This window comes from Mirounga leonina, unplaced genomic scaffold, assembly GCF_011800145.1.
Source record: "Mirounga leonina isolate KUSES-001 unplaced genomic scaffold, KU_Mleo_1.0 Mir_114, whole genome shotgun sequence".
NCBI lineage: Eukaryota > Metazoa > Chordata > Mammalia > Carnivora > Phocidae > Mirounga > Mirounga leonina.
Genome location: NW_023270265.1, coordinates 27,572,800 through 27,591,706, shown reverse-complemented (window position 1 = coordinate 27,591,706; position 18,907 = coordinate 27,572,800). Strand labels below are relative to the sequence as shown.

The 18,907-nt window shown below is 38.9% G+C and overlaps 2 protein-coding genes across 4 annotated transcripts in view; one reads left to right on the top strand and one right to left on the bottom strand.

The window, feature by feature from the left end:
- The window catches only part of ARMH3 (armadillo like helical domain containing 3), a 178,088-nt gene that overhangs the window by 97,861 nt on the left and 61,320 nt on the right, over window positions 1-18,907 (top strand). For all 3 annotated transcript variants that reach the window (XM_035027774.1, XM_035027759.1, XM_035027768.1), the window contains one exon: window positions 1,828-1,903. In XM_035027774.1, coding sequence (XP_034883665.1) covers window positions 1,828-1,903 — 76 coding nt within the window. The remainder of the gene's footprint in view (window positions 1-1,827; window positions 1,904-18,907) is intronic.
- LOC117998204 (cytochrome c oxidase assembly protein COX20, mitochondrial-like) lies at window positions 11,106-12,637 on the bottom strand. The gene is made up of 2 exons (XM_034986880.1): window positions 12,509-12,637; window positions 11,106-11,138 (listed from the first exon to the last, which is right to left on the bottom strand). Exons 1-2 carry the CDS (start codon window positions 12,635-12,637, stop codon window positions 11,106-11,108), a joined length of 162 nt encoding a protein of 53 aa, XP_034842771.1.

The window sequence follows — 18,907 nt, the reverse complement described above, 5'->3', positions numbered from 1 at the left end:
CATCACATGATTAAATTTGTACATACACTTTAACTAAAGGACCTTTACTTGGAACTATACCAACTTCCCCAGCACTAAATCTTGTAAATTAGAAAAGCAGTGTTCTGATAATATGTTTTATTAAGGCTTCCATACTCTCTTTCATAAAATTGCATGAATTTATAAAAATGTGGTATTGCTAGAATGAGTTTTCTTTCCTGGTTACAGCCAGAGGCCTTCCCTCAGATTTAGCTGCTGCTGTTACTCTCCTTGCTAGAATAATGGGCTGGAGTAGCTAGTGATGGTACTCAGGTATAAAGTTCCTGGGCAAATTGGTTACACATTTCTTTTTTTTTTTTTAAATAATAGTTTATTTTATTTTATTTTATTTTTATTTTTATTTTTTTTAACATTTTATTTATTTATTTGACAGAGAGTGAGTTAGTGAGAGAGGGAACACAAGCAGGGGGAATGGGAGAGGGAGAAGCAGGCTTCCCGCTGAGCAGGGAGCCCGCTGGGGGGCTCGATCCCAGGACCCTGGGATCATGACCTGAGCCAAAGGCAGACGCTTAACAGCTGAGCCACCCAGGCGCCCCTGGTTACACATTTCTTAATGTTTGTTGGGCTCCACTTTCCTTCCTTTGGGAAAGTCTCAGATATATTCATTCATTTGTTTGGGAGACCATTTATTTAAATAATAATAGCTAATATATAACATTTACTATGTGCCAGACACTGATCTAAGGCTTTATATATATTAACTTATTTAATTTTCATAATAATCTTTTCATGTAAGTATTGCTATTATTGTCTTAGTAAATGGCAGGGGCAGGAACTGGACTCTGACGTTTGGCTTCAGGGTTCATACTCATAACCATTTACTGTAAGTACATGCTCTCGAGTCACATTCTCCAGGTTCAAAGTCTAGCTCAGTTACATACAACTGTTTGAATGACTTAGATCAATTACTTGTCTCCTCTGAGTCTGTTTCTTCATCTCTGTGCTATCTTTCATATAACCTAACTTTGTTCGCTTCTTGGCACATAGTAAACTTGGCTCTTATTAACTATTCCTTCATTAAAAACATAAACTTGGGGTGCCCACCATGTGCTTGCTCTTCCAAGGAGCAGTTGTGCTGGTTTGTCTCTTTTTTGTAAAGTCGTATCAGTACTGTTTGTATGGTCCTGAAGCTCTTAGCTGATTGAGGATATTCTGTATTTCGATCATCTTTCCTCCTATTGGTAAGTGTGGAAAAGAGATAGAATGTGGTCAGAAAATGGAAGGCTTTTCCTGTTGATTCATGTTGCAGGTCACACAGTTAAGTCATAGGAGCTAAAACAGGTTACTCCTTGGTTGAAACATGACCATCCTCTATCTAGCAAGATTATTTGCCCTGTTTGACCCAGCTTAAATCTTTAGGAGAAAGGTAAGTATGGAGCAGGAGGGGATACTTATTCAGCCAGCCATTTCCACTAAATCAACCCTAGCCATTAGGGAAATGATAAATGTGGCAGCCAGATTAATCTTACCTTACCACTTCAGTGTAGATTTTAAATGAATGTAAAAACTAAGTATGGAATCCAGTTAGTAGGGAGTAGATGGAGGGGAACCCAAGGTAGAGGAGTATTTTGATAGAAAGGAAAAAAAGCTAGAGAAAAAAAATCCTGGTGAAGATAGTTGAGAATAAGCCCTTAATATTTTTCTCTGAGATGAGGAAGTTTTAAATGGAATGTTGGTATAGGCTCTGTTTGGTTATTCTAATAAAGCTATTCCAAGATGTATCTTTATTCCTCATATTTGTGTTTTATACGAGGGTCTAACAGATCTTTTTTCTTTTCTTCCTTACAGTCCTGAGGCTTTCTACCAATGCAGGCCAGTGGAAAGAAGCAGCTAGCAAGGTGACCCATGCATTAGTTAATATCAGGTAAGGAATGAGAGCTTACCTCTTTCAGCATTCCTTGGCTCATCCTGAGGTTTATTGTACCTTTCTGAGTGGAGTGTGTTGAACACTGCTATTTTAAGCCCTGATATCTGTAGGAGTGGAAGAAATGTCGTACTTGATCAAGAAAAGCAGGAGTGCATGAGACTTTCATATTGTCATATTGAAATAGCTCACAGTGCTGTTCTATGAATTTTCTTACCAAGAGATGGTTGCAAGCCCTTTGTTGCCAAAGTGTTTTTCTGTGTATAGGCCATCTGAAAACTTTTCTCTGAAAAATTTTTTTCTGCCATTCTCTGTGAGTTCAGGGAATGACTCATGGGGATCTGGAACTTTGACGTTTTGCTTTACATGGCTCTTTCTATTTGTGGTAAACAGAGGCAAATAGAGCTCATGGGGCTAAGTTATTTTAGGTTCCTTATGAAACAGCAAAGCAATTACAGAGTGTTATATGTATTGGATAAAATTGAGTCAGACATGGAGTTTGGCTTAGGGTCTTGAGGAAATACCACACACTCACAGGAGTGAGCTGTTTGTAAATGGAGAGAATGTGCTTTCAGTATCATGAAATCTCAAGCTGACTTTCCTTACATTCCTTGTTCCCTTTGTGCCTATCATTTCCCATTTTCTCAACAATTATTAAATTGTTCTTGCAAACAATTGAAAAATTAACACGAGTAGAAGAGGCAAACCCAACAGATGGGGAAACTTGATTTAGCTCCAGCTGTAAGCCTTGCCAGACATTCCCAGTGATGGTAATGCACATCTACAAGTTGGTATAGATTCTAATGTGTGACAGCGCTGGGATTTAGTGTTTATTTCTGTATCTTTCTTTTTAATATTTTTCTCTCCCTCTCCTTTTTTTAAAAAAAGTATAATGTCCTGTGGTGATTTACAGCGGTATTTGGCACGTCTGGGAACAAAAGGAGAAGTGTGAAATGTGTGTGTTGGGAGAGCTGGAGTGAGGGGGCAAGGGGGTGAGATGTGCTAACAAGATTGCACTGAAGGTTGATCTGCCTTACCTGACCCCAGAGACATTTTGCTGCAAACACAGTTTTATAAATCTCACAAATGCATATCTGTACCTAGCAAATAAACCAGATACTGTAGTGAGGCCTTATGATAAATAAAAAGAATCAGGAATTACAAACTGCCTTCTCCCAAATAGCCCTTTGTGACCCAAGGGCAGTATGACAAATGTGGGTGTTTGAAAGAAGCTCCAGATTCTGGGCTAGAGTATGAAATTCATATGGGTATAATTTATGTTGTGTTTATTTATTCATGTATTTACTTAGGCTTTCCAGGCAGCTCCTTTTCATCTGGGGCCTGTTTCCTTGATCACATTCCTTTATGCTTGCTTTATCTCCTACTTTGTTGCTTTCCCTTTCAGTGGCTTCTGGCTTGGCTGCTGTCCTTATTCTTCCCAAGGGTCGTCAAACAGCTGATTTAAGCGTTTGGCCTATGCTTTTTGTGAATAGCCCAGAAAGGACTGGGCTGAACTTTGAGCGGATGCCTATAACCATGACCTCTTTCTTCTCTTTGCAAGTCTCCATCAGGTCTCTACCTTCATTTCATTCCTCACATTTCTTTGATGAACCTGCTGCAGGGAATAATTAGATTATCTTCACTGTCACTAATGAATTAGACTTGGCGTTTATGTCAAAAGTATCAAAGATACAGTCAATTTTCTCAAGAGATTACAGGAAAAATGTGTTTGAATGTTGCTTACCACACTAAGGCCAGATCAGGGCAAAATAGTTGTGATGCCAAGCCAGCTAAAGTTTACTTTTTTTTCCTTTCTGACACTTATTTTCACTTAATAAGTGCTAAGCTTTGTGCTTTTATATACTGTCTTCTTCAGTATTCAAACTCTATAGAGTATATCACAAGCTTTTAAAAATACACTTTTTACCAGTGAGGAAACTGAGTCTTAAAGATATTGTGAATTGCAGAAAGTCCCACCGTTGTTGTTTGGCAAAGCTGAGAATCATTGGTCCTTTAACTCCCAAGTCCAGGGCTCAGGGCTCTTTCTTCTAAAGATTTTTTTATTTTTAAGTAATCTCTACTCTCAAGTTGGGGCTCAAATTCAGAACCCTAAGATCAAGAGCCACATGCTCCACCGACTGATCCAGCCAAGCACCCTGACTGAGCCAGCCCAGCACCCCAGGGCTGCTTCTTCTGTACCATAATGGCTCCCATAGAGTTGCATCAAAGGCTGCCATGGAGGTAAACAGAAAACTCAGCATGATGTGTTGAAAGGAACATGGAAATTTTAGTTAGAGAAGCTGGATTTAAAATTTTTGTCTCTACCACTTAATGTGTGACCTTGAGCAAGTTATTTAGCTCCTCTGGACCTCTTTCCACTGTCTATAAAATGAAGATCACGATGATATCAACTCTTTCACGGGGAAATAGTTGTGAGAACTATATAATGTATGTGAAAGCACTTAGTCAACTATAAAATATTGGCCTGAAGCATAATGTATTTAAGATTCATCTCTGTTGTAGTATGTCACAATTTCCTTCCTTTTTAAGGCCGATTAATATTCCGTTGTATGTATATGCCATGTTTTGTTATTCCATTCATCCATTGATGAAATCCCAAGTGGGTTGCTTCCACCCTTTGGTCGTTGTGTTTTGGTTATTTGTATATGGGTGTACAAATATCTGTCCAGTCCCTGCTTTCACTTCTCTTGGGCCTAAACCTAGAAGTGGAATTGGTGGATCATATGATAATTCTGTTTAATTTTTTTAGTAAATGCCATACTGCTTTTAGGATTAGCATTTTGAGCCTTCCTTAGAATGTTTCTTAAGTATGTCTTCATATATCCCTTCTATAAAACTTAAGATGTTATCCCTAACCTTGAAAGATGTTTTGCTTTTTTTGTAGGTAGATTTTGATGCTTTGAATGAGGATGGTGCAGGGAGTTTCTTTTCTCAGAGTTAGTATTCTCTTGGCTGAGGGTGAAAAAGTGGTATGCCTGTCTGCATTCCACTCCAGTGGTAATGAGTGCTGCCTTATGCTCCCTTGGTTTTTTTCTAAGAGCTTGTGTTGTACATCCATGACACTATTAACTTTGGGTGGTTTAGAAGACAAGAGACTGTGTCAGAAAATTGGACCCATGGGTCTCCCAGGGATACTATGGGATGTTTAACTATTGGCCACCAAGTTTATTAATAAGGATAGAGTATATAGAGGCTTAGAAGTAAAACTCTGAGGGCGCCTGGGTGGCTCAGTCGTTAAGCATCTGCCTTCAGCTTGGGTCATGGTCCCGGGGTCCTGGGATCGAGCCCCGCATCGGGCTCCCTGCTCAGCGGGAAGCCTGCTTCTCCCTCTCCCACTCCCCCTGCTTGTGTTCCCTCTCTCTCTGTGTCTCTGTCTCTGTCAAATAAATAAGTAAAAATCTTAAAAAAAAAAAAAGTAAATCTGTGATAGCATGCAACATTTACTTTTGTTGTTATAAAGATTATTTGTGCTAATCCCACAGCTGGAAAAGATTTCTAAGGCACAGTGAACGAACTCTTAGCCACCTCTCCTGTAGTATGTTCTTTGATAACCATGGAAAAGGTTTGGGTTGCATATGAAATTTTCAGACATCTAACTAACAGCTGAGAGGGCCTCAAGGTGGTTTGGTAGTTGATGACAGCTACAAGTTATGTTTTTGGGATCTTCTGGAATGCAATACATCTAATGGCAACCCTAACATAGTATCTTACAGCCCGTGAAAGGCAGCAGAAAGGCTGCAGACTTTAATGTTTTTTGGAGTTCAGATTGTGACAGTGAAAATTAAAAGTGCTTCCACATGCTTGGAGGCCTAAATTTGCTCAAGTGTCAGTCTGTTTGCTTTTCACTTGTCTTTCGTGGCTTAGTCATGCCAGCTCTTTAATTGTCAGAGTTATTTGTGTTTAAACAATTTGTCTCTCTCTTCCTGTTTGATCCTTCAGAGAGATTCTTAAAATGCAGCTGCTTAGAAACTGCTGTTTTTTAAATTGAAGTATAGTTGACATACAATGTTCTATCAATTTCAGGTGTACAGCATAGCGACTCAACAATTCTATTCATTGTGCGGTGCTCACCATGATGAGTGTAGTTACCATCTGTCACCATACATAGTTATTACAATATTATTGATTATATTCCCTGTGCTCTACTTTTCATCTTATTTTGTAACTGGACATTTGTACCTCTTAATCTGCTTCACCTATAACATCCATCCCTTTGCCCCCACCTGTCTGGTAACTACTGGTTTGTTCTCTGTATTTATTTTATTTTATTTTATTTTATTTTATCTTTGAAGATTTTATTTATTTATTTGACAGAGAGAGATAGCAAGAGCAGGAACATAAGCAGGGGGAGTGGGAGAGGGAGAAGCAGGCTTCCGGCTAAGCAGGGAGCCTGATGTGGGACTTGATCCCAGGACCTGACCATGACCTGAGCCGAAGGCAGACGCTCAACTGAGCCACCCAGGCACCCCTGTTATCTATGAGTTTGTTTTTGTTTGTTTGCTTGTTTGTTTTGGTTTTTAGATTTCATATGTAGGTGAAATCATATGGTATTCGTCTTTTTCTGTCTTGACTTATTTCACTTAGCATATTACCCTCTAGGTTCATCTATGTTGTTGTGAATGGCAAGATCTCATTCCTTTTTATGGCTGAGTAATATTATATTCCATTGTGTGTGAATGTATATGTATATATACCACAAATTTATCCATTTATCTCTTGATGGACACTTGGGTTGCCTCTATATCTTGGCCAATGTAAATAATACTGCAGTAAATATTGGGGTGTGTATATCTTTTCAAATTAGAGTTTCTGAGAAACTATTCTTTTTTTAAGTAGCCGTCATGCCCAATGTGGGGCTTGAATTCATGACCCTGAGATTGAGAGTCACATGCTCTACTGACTGAGCTAGCCAGGTGCCCCGAAACTGCTGTTTTTATTGGAATACCTGATGTCATTAATGTACAGGGCCCTATATTTGTTCCTTCCCATAGGCGGGTTGTTCCTTTGTTTTGCCACAAGAAAAATAAAATATTACTGCTCTACCTTTAAAATTCTACTTTGTATAATTGTTAATTTAGCTGCCTTCACAGATCAGCTGGTCCACAAAGGAAAAATACTCTGAGGGGCCAAATGCAGGACTGGAAGGAAAGCATTTGGGAAGTTTTGCTTGGAGACTTATATGCTAAATATTTCCTGCCACCACTTAGCAGGTTACCCTAGTGAGGTCCTATACTTTAGGAAGATGTCTGCTATTAACCTAATTAGTCAAAAGAGAAAAAGAAAAATGTTAGACTAAAATCTGACCTTCATCTAACCAAACAACTTTCAAGGTAAGTAATTTGAAGCCCTTAATGAATCTGTTCAAGTTAACATCTTAATGCTTTTCACTTAATTAGCATTTTATTAGCACCAAGTTCACAATCCTATTCTCTGGTTGCTCACAGAAATAGTGGCTGAATCATTGCAAATAGGTTTTTTCCTGATCTGTAATTTTCTTAAGGTGGATAAAGTTTTAACTCTGTGATTAATATATTAAATTTTTCCTATATTAGGAATGCATTAAGCTAAAGTTTAGTTTTTCTTTGGCAATGACTTTTTATCCATTAGGCCCTCCAGGGCTGACAAGAATGACTTTTTAGATATTGCTGTGATTAGTGACAAGCTTGGGATTTGGAATGAGAATAAATGTCTTAATTGTTCACCTTGTGAGTTTGCCTCTTGTCCCTCTCTTTACTCCATGATCTTTTTGTTTCAGTGCTGAAGTAGTCCTTCCCCTACTTCCTGCTTGTGTGCTTATGTAGCTGTTTTCCTTCATCCTAAAAAATATCCCCTCAAAAAAAAAAAAAAAAAAAAGAGGGGGAGGAGGAGGAGGAAAGCTTTAAATGTACACTCTGCTGGGGAGGCTGGGGAACAAGAATAGCTCTCAGCAGCCTCTAGATAGGGGGGTTCATTGGGCATAGCACCCTTTGGAGCAGGCTGCATATAGAATTCTGAATGTCATGGAGAAAAAGCCCACAGGCGGTAATCAGGGAGAGCACATTACTGTTGATGGCCAGAATTAGGGTTGGAAAGGGAATGTAAGGTCTCAGCTAGGCAGAGTCCCTCCAAATCCCCTTGCCCATGAACCTGTTTGGGCTACAGAATTTGCCTCTTAGTCACAGTTCTTTAATCAGAATGGATATTGATGATGAGCTGAGAGGAGGAACAGTTTGACACCAGGCACTTCAGCTGAAGGATGCAATGTAGTCTAATGAAAAGTAAATATGGATCAAAGCAATCAAATGACAGGAGCAGAGGCATTGGGCTGTTGACTCTTGAATAGCAAGAAGTACATGAAAATAAGCTTCTAGACCAGTTGTCTGCTCAAAAGTGGCAGACAGGCAGGCTCAGATTATCCCCTGGGTTAGAATTTATCAGTAATGACCTTTCTTCTGGTAAACAGACCCTGCTGATCTCCCATTACAGAGAATGAAAAGCATTATGCAGATTAAAACAAAGCACCAAAATGAGGCTGCTATAATATTTCCCCAGTGACTGATAGCATTACATATTATTCTAATAATTGCTGTTCTCTAATCTCTTGAGACTACAGCTAGGAAAAAAAAACCAAACACTGAATCCCATGTGGTTAATCATCTGTTTTGCCCTAACTTGGTTTATGCTGCAAAGTGAGGTTTTGCATTAGGTCATAGCTGGGTTTGGTGAACTGCAGTACAGTAAAGAAGTCTTGGTTGAAGAAATTCAGGTATTTGTAATGGAATATTAAGATTTTTAGTTGGGGCTACTGTGATTTTAGGTGAGTATGACTTTAGTATATAAAAGCCCTCCTTCCCTCAATCTGAAATTCCCTTGGGGTCTTTTTCCGCTTTACTTTTTAAATTTTTTAAATTTATCATCATCATTTTTGTTTTTATTTTTTATTTTTTGTTGAACTCTTTTTTTTTTCATTTTTATTATTTTTAAAGATTTATTTATTGGAGAAAGAGAGCCCAAGAGAGTGTGGGAGTGGGAGGGGCAGGAGAGGGAGAGAGAATCTTGAGCAGATTCCCTGCTGAGCACGGAGCCCAACACAGGGCCTGATCTCACGACCCTGGTGCCCCTCACTTAGCCTTTTTTAAAGAAAATTGCAAGAAAATATGCATAACATAAAATTTACTATTTTAACCATTTTTAAGTCTACAGTTCTGTGGCATTAAGTACATCCACATTGTTGTGCAGCCATCACCGTGAGCCATCTTTTTCATATTCTTCAACTGAAATGAAACCGTAACTCCTCATTCCCTCCTCCTAGCCCCTGGCAATCGCCATTCCACTTTGTGTTTGTGAGTTTGACTACTCTAGGAACATATTTATAAGAGCAATTAAACAATATTTGTTGTTTTGTGCCTGGCTTATTTTACTTAGCATAATATCCTCAAGGTTCTTTCCATGTTGTATCATGTATCATAATTTCCTCCATTTTTTTTTTAAGTGATCTCTATACCCAGCATGGGGCTTGAACTCACAACCCCAAGATCAAGAGTCCCATGCTCCACTGACTGGGCCAGCTAGGTGCCCCCCCCCCAACTTTTTAAAAGACTGAATAATACTCCATTGTATGTATACCACATTTTATTTATCCATTTATCCATTGATGGACCCTTGCATTGCTTCCACTTTTTGGCTATTGTGAATAATGCTTCTATGAACATGGGTGTACAAATCTTTGAGAACCTGCTTTTTCTTCCTTTGGGGATATACCCACAAGTGGAATTGCTGAATCATATGGTCATTTTATTTTTAATTTTTGGGGGGAATCACCATACCCTTTTCCATAACAGCTGCACCATTTTGTATTCCTACCAATGTTGTGCAAGGGTTCCAGTTTCTCCATACCCTGGATGACACTCGTTATTTTCTATTTTTTTTATAATAGTTGTCCTGATGAGTATGAAATGCTATTGAATTGCAGTTTTGACTTGCATTTCCCTAATGACTAGTGGTATTAGTTATCTTTTTCATGTGCTTATTGGCTATTTGTCTATCTTCTTTGGAGCAATGTCTATTCCTGTCCTTTGCCAATTTTTAAATTGGGTTGTTTGGCTGTTTTGTTGTTGAATTTTAAGAATTCTTTATATATTCTGGATTCCAGCCTCTTATGAAATACATGGTTTGCAGATATTTTTTTCTGTGGATTGCCTTTTCATTCTGTTGATTGTGTCCTTTGATGCATAAAAGTTTTTAATTTTGGTGAAGTCCAGCTTATCTGTTTTTTTCTTTTGTTGACCATGCTTTTGGTGTCATATCCAAGCAATCATTGTCAATTCAAGTCCTGCAGCTTTCTCATGTTTCCTTCTAAGAAAAGGAATGTAAGAAAGCTCTTACATTTAGGTCTTTGATACATTTTAAGGGAAGTTTTATATATGGTGTAAGGTAAGGGTCCAACTTCATTTTTTTGCACGTGGCAATCCCCAGCACCCACTTTGCTTTTTTGAGATAACCACAGTTCTGATTTGTTAACTGAAATCAGGCTGAATTAACTGATGAGTGTAGAATTTGAGACTCCACATTTTTTCTGTATGTCCCTGTTCTGTTTGTTTTTTAGCTTTGTTCATTGCTCTGCTTGTTTAAGAGATGGCATAACATAGTGGTTAAGAGCAGGGACTCTATAGAGTTTGGTTCTCTGAGTTTGAGTCTAAGCTCTACCACTTACTTTGGACACATTTTTTAACCACTCTTTGCTTCGAGTTTCCTCATGGAACCTGGGTCATTGCTGAGATGATTAAATGACAATATATGTAAAGGACTTGGAATAGTACCGGGCACACAGTCAGTCAGTACCTAGTACAGTCAGTGCTATGTAAATGTTCATTATTATCTTTTTTTTTTTTTTTTAAGATTTTATTTATTTATTTGAAAGCGAGAGAGATAGCGAGAGAGGGAACACAAGCAGGGGGAGTGGGAGAGGGAGAAGCAGGCTTTCCGCTGAGCAGGGAGCCCGATGTGGGGCTCAATCCCAGGACCCTGGGATCATTACCTGAGCCGAAGGCAGACGCTTAACGACTGAGCCACCCAGGCGCCCCTATTATCATCTTTTTTAAACAATTGTTCTTCCTATGCAAGTCTGGAGGTCTTACAGCCTTGGTTCTGATGATCTGCATGGGACTTCATTCTAGAAAGCAACTCCCTTCCATATCCAACTTTATTCAGTTCCCTTGGCTCTACTTATGTGGACCTAGAAGGGATCAGAAATACAGAATGATACTATTTGCAACCTGACATCAGGGGCAACACTGGAACTTAGGCTGTCAGCCTGCATCTTGGCATTATTGTTGGGAAAATAGTTCAGATGGGAAGAATTTATGTTTTCCATCGCTTCCAGCCCTTTGAGATGTTTGACCGTGAAACTTTGGCTTTATTATTTTATTACTCTGCCTTCTTGCCATTATTTTGGTAAAGGAGAATGTGCCCAAAAGGAATATGCATATAACTGAAAAGATACTAATCAGTGTTTTTTTGTTTTAAGATTTTATTTATTTATTTGAGAGAGAGAGAGTGCATGAGATGGGGGAGGGTCACAGGGCAGGCTCCCCACTGAGGCGGAGCCGGACATGGGGCTCAATCCCGGGACTCCCGGGATCATGACCTGAGCCGAAGGCAGACGCCCTTCCGATTGAGCCACCCAGGTGCCCCACTAATCAATGTGTTTTTATCTCTGATTGGAGGGATTATAGGTGGTATTAATTTTTTTCTTACATTTTAAATTTATAAAACATTTGGCTGTGGATTTTTTTTTTAGATGCCCTTTATTTGGCTGAAAAAGGTCCCTTCTATTCCTAGTTTTTTAGTGTTTTTTTTTATCATGAAAAGGTGTTGGATTTTGTCAGTGTTTTTTCTGTGTCTATTGGGATGATCATGTGGTTTTTGTTTCTTATTCTATTGATACGGTTATATTACATTAATTGATTTTGAGATGTTAAACCAGCCCCACTTGGTTATGATGTATAATTCTTTTTATATGTTGCAGGTTTCAGATTGGTAGTATTTTGCTGAAGATTTTTGTGTCCTTATTCATCAGTGATATTGCTCTGTAGTTCTCTTTTCTTGTGGTCTTTGTCTGGTTTTGATATCAGGGTATTGGTAGCCTTATAGAATGAGTTGGGGAAGTGGTCCCCTCTCTTCAGTTTTTTTGAAAGACTATTTAGAGGATTGGTATTAATTCTTTAAATCTTTGTATAGTTCATCAGTGAAGCCATCAGAGGCTGGGCTTGTTTTCACAGGTAGTTTTTTAAAATAGTAATTGAAGAGGCGCCTGCTTGGGTGGCTTAGTCGGTTCAGCATCCAGCACTTGATTTTGGCTCAGGTCGTGATCTCAGGCCTGCATCAGGCTCTATGCTGGGTGTAGAGCCTGCTTAAGATTCTCTGTCGCCCTCTCCCTCTGCCCCTCCCCCACGTTCTTTCTCTCTCTCAAAAAAAAATTAGTAATTAAATCTCTTTGCTTGTTATATAGCTATGTTCAGATTCTTGTTTCTTCTTGAGTCAGTTTCGGTAATTTTTGTCTTCCTAGGAATTTCTCCATTTCATCTAAGTTGTCTGTTGGCATACACTTTGTATTGCTTCTCTGGCAGTTCTTTCCTGGATTCTTAGCTTTGCGTAATTATACCTACAATGGAACCAGCGTCCTAAAGTCACCAAGATAAATCCTCCTACTCCAGCATCACATGATCTTCTCATTCTACTAGTTAACAAAAAATGTCCAAGGCCAGCCCAGCAGATCCTAATGAACCATACAGTATTGAATCCTGTGCACAGGGAATGTTTTTGGCATATAAAATTTCTAGAAGTTTAAAGGGCTTCCCCTTGGTGAGTTTGCCATGCTCCAGTGAGGTGGCCGTGGGCTCCAGTGCCCAATTTTTATTGTTGAATTGTCTCTGCCTTCATTTCTGTCATGACATATCTTTTTTCATTCCTTTACTTTCAACCTATTTGTATCTTTGAATCTAAAATGTGCCTCTGATGGATGGCATATAGTTGGATCTTGGTTACTTTTATCTAGACTGGCAGTCTCTGCCTTTTGATTGTGTTATTTGTTCCATTCACATTTAATGTTGTTTTTGATATAACTGGACTTATGTCTGACATTTCACTTTTAGTTTGTTATGTGTCTCATGTTTTTTGTGTTCCCTCTGTACCTTCTTAACTGCTTTCTTTTGCATTAAATGAATATTTTCCAATGTAGCACTTTGATTTCTTTAATGATTTTTTTCACTATTTTTTTTAGTTGTTTCATTAGTGATTGCTGTAGGGCTTACCATATACATTTTAACTTACTGGAATTAGAAACTGTTTATATTTATACTAAATTCTGGTGAGATATAGAAATATCACTGTAGCTCTATCTAAATAACATACACATGCAACACTCACTATACTAAACTTTATTTGCCAAAAAGTACACTAAAAAGGAGAATTTCATGTATTTCCTGAGAAGGTAAGGATGCATTAGAAACAGGACCATAATTTTGTTCATTTTATCATGTCTGGAGCTAAGACTAGGTGTGAGTGGGGGAAAAGTCTATATTTAGAGTTTAGATACATTTTGTTTGTGAGACATTTTCTCACATGTAGGTATTAAACACAGCATTCTAGATCCTGCTCCATTTTTTGGTGAGCTACTAACCTACAGCTAAAAATGTATAGAGAGCTCATTGGCTCTTGATGCTTGCATGTTGAACTTTATAACAAAGAAAGAGTATGGTACAAAAGTAACAGCACTAATTGGTAAACACTCGTTTTGGAGGTATATAGCTTTGAGAGAAGGACACAGTACTTTGATGTGGAATGGATAAAGGAGTTGTTAGGTGTGTGCATTTATGTCTGGAGTCAGTGTTCGTTTGTGGAAAATACTCTTTTAGATTTTTATTTTTTTAAATTTATTCATTTATTCAATAATTTATTTATTCAGAGAGAGAGAGAGAAAGGCAGAGGCAGAGGGAGAAGCAGGCTCCCTGCAGAGCAGGGAACCCAATGCAGGGCTCGATCCAGAATCCTGGGATCATGACCTGAGGCGAAGGCAGACGCTTAACTGACTGAGCCACCCAGGCACCCCTGTGGAAAATATTCTTGTCCTGTGCCCCATCTTTTGCATCTCATTTTCTTCCACTAGTGTGGGTCTGCTGACTGTGCCTTATTTTTGTTGGCTCAGATAAGGGACTGTTTCTGGAGTGTGACTCCTAGGAGAAAAGAAGTCAACCTTGAATTCAGCCCTCTATCCTGAATCAAGCTACTAGACTGTAAAATAGAAGTACCTGTTTAGTGGGTTCCAGGTGCATGCTCTGAGAGTGTCACTTGAGGCCTTCCAGGTGTGGGCCCTCACCTTCTGTAAAGGCTAGGGTTTTATAGGATTGTGAATAGCCAACTGGAGGAAACTTGTAAGGGTGAGTTAGTTGGAAAAGATCTTATATATATATATATATCTGGTGACCTTACTTTGAATGTTGTTTTAGGAAACAATTAGACAATCTTTTTACTTGTTAATTACATTGATATTTTTCTCTTTCTTAATGAATTATGTCCCGTACTTACTTGAACATATTGGAAGTGGTTTGGAGGGACTGTATTTGTGACTAAGCCAGTGATACCAGAGTAGCTGCTTCCTGGTGACTAGAAGTAATTAAGAGTCCTGGGCCTTGAGGTAAGTTGAAAGGGCTTGATTCTTAGCAGACAGCTGCAGGTGAAATTGCTGAGAGCACTGGAGAAGAAATGTATGATTGTCAGTTTCCTCCAGAATGTTCTAGCTCTTGGTCCCATGTGTGTGAGTGAGTGACCCCCAGGGTAGGAGAGCAAATTCTCTCCTCAATTTTTAGGTTCACAGTCTAACAACATTCTTTGTTTCTCCAAATGTGTATCTACACAGCAAAGGCCTTTGGTTCGCACTTGTCCCACTAATAGTTAATTGGATCTCATACCTATAATTTTATGGTGTGGTAAATTAACTTTAGGTTTTAAACTTAGCATTGACTTTTTTATGGGTATCTGAGATGAGCCATCTGATGTAAGTCCTTTATTCTGCTAATCTTTTAGTCAGTAGGTCCTACCCTATGCTTTTTTCAGTTTTTTATTAGGTAAGCATCAAAAACCTGGGAAGAGAGAAATTCAGAGAAAGAATGAATGAGAGGAAGTGTGGTGTGTTTGTGTGAGGTTGCCTTGGGATCTTTTCTTTAGAAGCCTCTGGTTTTGGGGTGCCTGAGTGGCTCAGTTGGTTAAGCGTCCGACTCTTGATTTCAGCTGAGAAAACGATCTCAGGACCCTGAGATTGAGCTTCACATTGGGCTCCATGCTGAGCACAGAGTCTGCTTTGTCCTTCTCCCTCTGCTCCTTCCCCTCCTCGCTCTCTCAAATAAATAAATAAATAAAATCTTAAACAAACAAAAGAACCAGCAGCCTCTGGTTTTAGGAGCATTTTTTTATTCTTCTGTTTCTGTTACAGCTCCCTTGTCTTTATAGCTGTTTCTAAATGCTAGGAGTTGAGAACCAGAGGGGCAGTCAGGGTGACCTAGAATTGCTGCTCTGTCTTAGTAGGTCAGGAAGAAAGGTATTTGACTCATTTTATAGTAGGGCTATTGCGGTGGGAAGGGACTAGAGTCTAGCAGTCCAAAGCCTATTATTCCTGGGCTTTTGCTTTTTCCCAGCCAGCTCTTCTCATCCTCTGGATCTCTGGAGATGGCCTGCTTTTGCTGGTACAGCTGTCCTTGGTCCTTTAGGGACGTGCTTCTCCCTAATTATTATTGATCCCAAGGTAAGAAAAAGTTTCATTTTCACCTGAGGAATGGTTGGTTTCTTTTTTTCTTCTTCAAAAGGAACTCTTGCTAGAAAGTACAGACAGTTAATCATGACTTAGTTCACAAAATGCTGGTTTCTAATTGTAAATTTTATAAATCCTAGTCACAAATGGGATCAATAGGCATAATTTAGGTCCCTAATTCCTTTTTTTCCATCCCATATCTAGGGCACTTAAAAAAGGAGTCTTTTTAAATTGTGGGCAATTCTTCATCTTATCCCTTAATTTTCCTTCTCCATTTTTTCTTTCCTAAAAGTCAGGCTGGAACTCTGGTCAATTAACTTAGGTATTCTAATCATGTAGAACACAGTAGATTGTTAATCTACTAGTGCATTGAGGAAGCCATTACTATTGGGTAGTAATATACTATCCTGTCAGCAAACACAATAGGCATCTCTTCAGCGGATGAAACTTTAGTTTTCTTTGAATATTGTGAACAAAAACAGGAGTGCTGGGGTGGTAGGGATGGGCTGGCTGGGCAATAGACATTGGGAAGGGTATGTGCTATGGTGAGTACTGTGAATTGTGTAAGACTGTTGAATCACAGACCTGTACCTCTGAAACAAATAATACATTATATGTTAAAAGAAAAAGAAGAAGATAGTAGGAAGGGAAAAATGAAGAGTGGGAAATCGGAGGGGGAGACGAACCATGAGAGACTATGGACTCTGAGAAACAAACTGAGGGTTCTAGAGGGGAGGGGGATGGGGGGATGGGTTAGCCTGGTGATGGGTATTAAAGAGGGTACGTACTGAATGGAGCACTGGGTGTTATACGCAAACAATGAATCGTGGAACACTACATCAAAAACTAATGATGTATGGTGATTAACATAACATAATAAAATAAAGGGGAAAAAAAGAGGAGTGTTTTTGGCTCATAGGAACATAATCACTCTAAATTCTCAGATTTATACCAGAATGCCAGGTACCATACCTTCTCTTTTCTACTGGACTTTGATCTTGCAGATTAGCAGTGCCAGGATCACAGAACCTTGAAAGCTGAAAGAACTGAAGAGGCCATCTCCTCTGGTCTCCTTCCCAAAGCATAAATCTTACTTGTTGGGGTCATATCCAGCCTCTCCTTGAACACTTAGTGAAATAGTGCTTAATACTTTAGGCTATAGATTATTCAGTTTTTTAAATGATGAGAATTTTGGGGTACCTGGCAGGCTCATTTGGTGGAGCATGCAACTCTTAATCTCAGGGATGTTAAGTTCAAGACCCACATTGGGTGTAGAGATTACTTAAAAAAATAAAATCTTTAAAAAAATGATGAGAATCTATTCCTCATGTTGGAGTCTTCCTCTTTATAACCTGAACCTGTAGCTGCAACACCAAAAAAAAAAAAAAAATGTACTGTCTCTTCTACATACTGTCTTCTTCAAAGGGCTAAAATGTATACTCCTGCTCTTCTGTAGTATCCTTTCTTCCTTCAATTGTTCATCATATGTCATGGTTTTAAAATCTTTGGCATACTGTGATTGTCTTTTAGACATATTCTAACTTCTCAGTTTACCTCCTAAAGTATGGTGTTCGGGCATGCCTTGTACCAAATAAGCATTCAGTAAATGTTTATTGGATTGAATGACACCTAGTACTGGATCTGGATATGATCTGAGTAGTTTAGATTAGTAGGAGACTGTTAGCACCTGGGATCTGGACACATTTTATTTGCAGGCTCCATTGTGTTAGTTTTTCAGCAGCTGAATTGCATTGTTGGTCCATAACAAGCTTAGGTCCCACTAAAACCTTCAAATTTGCTTGAAGTGACCTGCTCTCAAGCTAACTCTTCCCCGCCCCCATCCTTAAATTATTAAGTTGGTAGTGGTGTTTTGAGTGGTGGTGGTTGTTTATTTGGTGTTTGTTTTAAAGATTTATTTATTTGAGAGAGAGAGCATGCATGCATGCACAGAGTGGGTAGAGGGGGAGGGGGAAGGACAAGCTGACTCCCTGTTGAGTGCAGAGCCCAATGCAGGGCTTGATTTCATGACTCTGAGATCATGACCTGAGCTGAAATCAAGAGTCAGACGCCAACACCTAACCAACTGAGTCACCCAGGTGCCCCTGTTTGTTTGTTTGCTTGTTTTAATGCTACCTGTTCATTATAGAAATTTTAAACAATGCAGAAAAGTGCAAAGAACAAAGTAAAGTAAAATCATCTAAAATCTTACCATTCAGAGCTACTACAACTGTGTTGGTGAATCTCTTGAACATCTCCAGTTGATCTTTTCTTTAAACTAACCTAAATGAAACTCTATCCTTATCAAATGTGTCTTGTTCATTGCAGCTCGTCATTCTAGCTTATCAGGATAATTTTTGAGTCCTGATTATGTCATTCTATGTATTGGTTTTCTTTTGCAGCTTTGTATCATCAGCACATTTGATAAATATGCCTTCTAAATTTTTGTCCAGATGCTTTGATCTAATCCTGACTCTACTGATTTGGTGGATGATCTGGGAATATTTTCTCCCCTTTCTGGGTTTTGGCTTGCTGCTCTTATATAAAATGGCCTCAAAGACTGGAAAAAAACCTCCTTAAGAATCAACTGCAAAGCTCTTTGTAAAAAATAAATTTGTGAAGAAAAAACTGTGGGTGGGGAATCATCAGCCAGGGCCAGACTAGAAAAATAAAATCCTTTTATAGAAAAATCAGGGACGACAACCTTCATAGAATGGTTCAAATCTTCCTCTGTCCTCCTACTCTCCTAAAATCCCGGGAGAGGGATTTACCAGTTGAAATAAAGAAATTAAATTAAATTTTTAAAAAAGGGAGGAGAAGAATAAGAAGGAAAAAAGATCGCAGCAAGCATTAGTTCTTCTTATATTGAGAAATTAGAACCTAACAGGTAGAGAACAATGAAGAGGCAGTTTGAAGTGAGGTCAGGTGGGAGGTAAAATTTACTGAGAAAGAAGATGCTCTTTACTGTTTTCTCTTTTAATTAGTAGTAAGCGTGGTGGTCACAGTAAAGGCTCTTCTGAGTTGGGGTCCGTGGGGAGAGAAAAGTGTGAAATTCACTGCTGCCTGTTATTTCTCCTCTAAACAAGCCTTGCCTTGTGCATTGCATTTCCCCGGGGTTCTTAAAGAAGGTGTGTGATCATCTAAAACTGAAACTGAGGCAGCATTTTAAGCTGGCAATTAATGACATGGTAAGAATTTTTAGC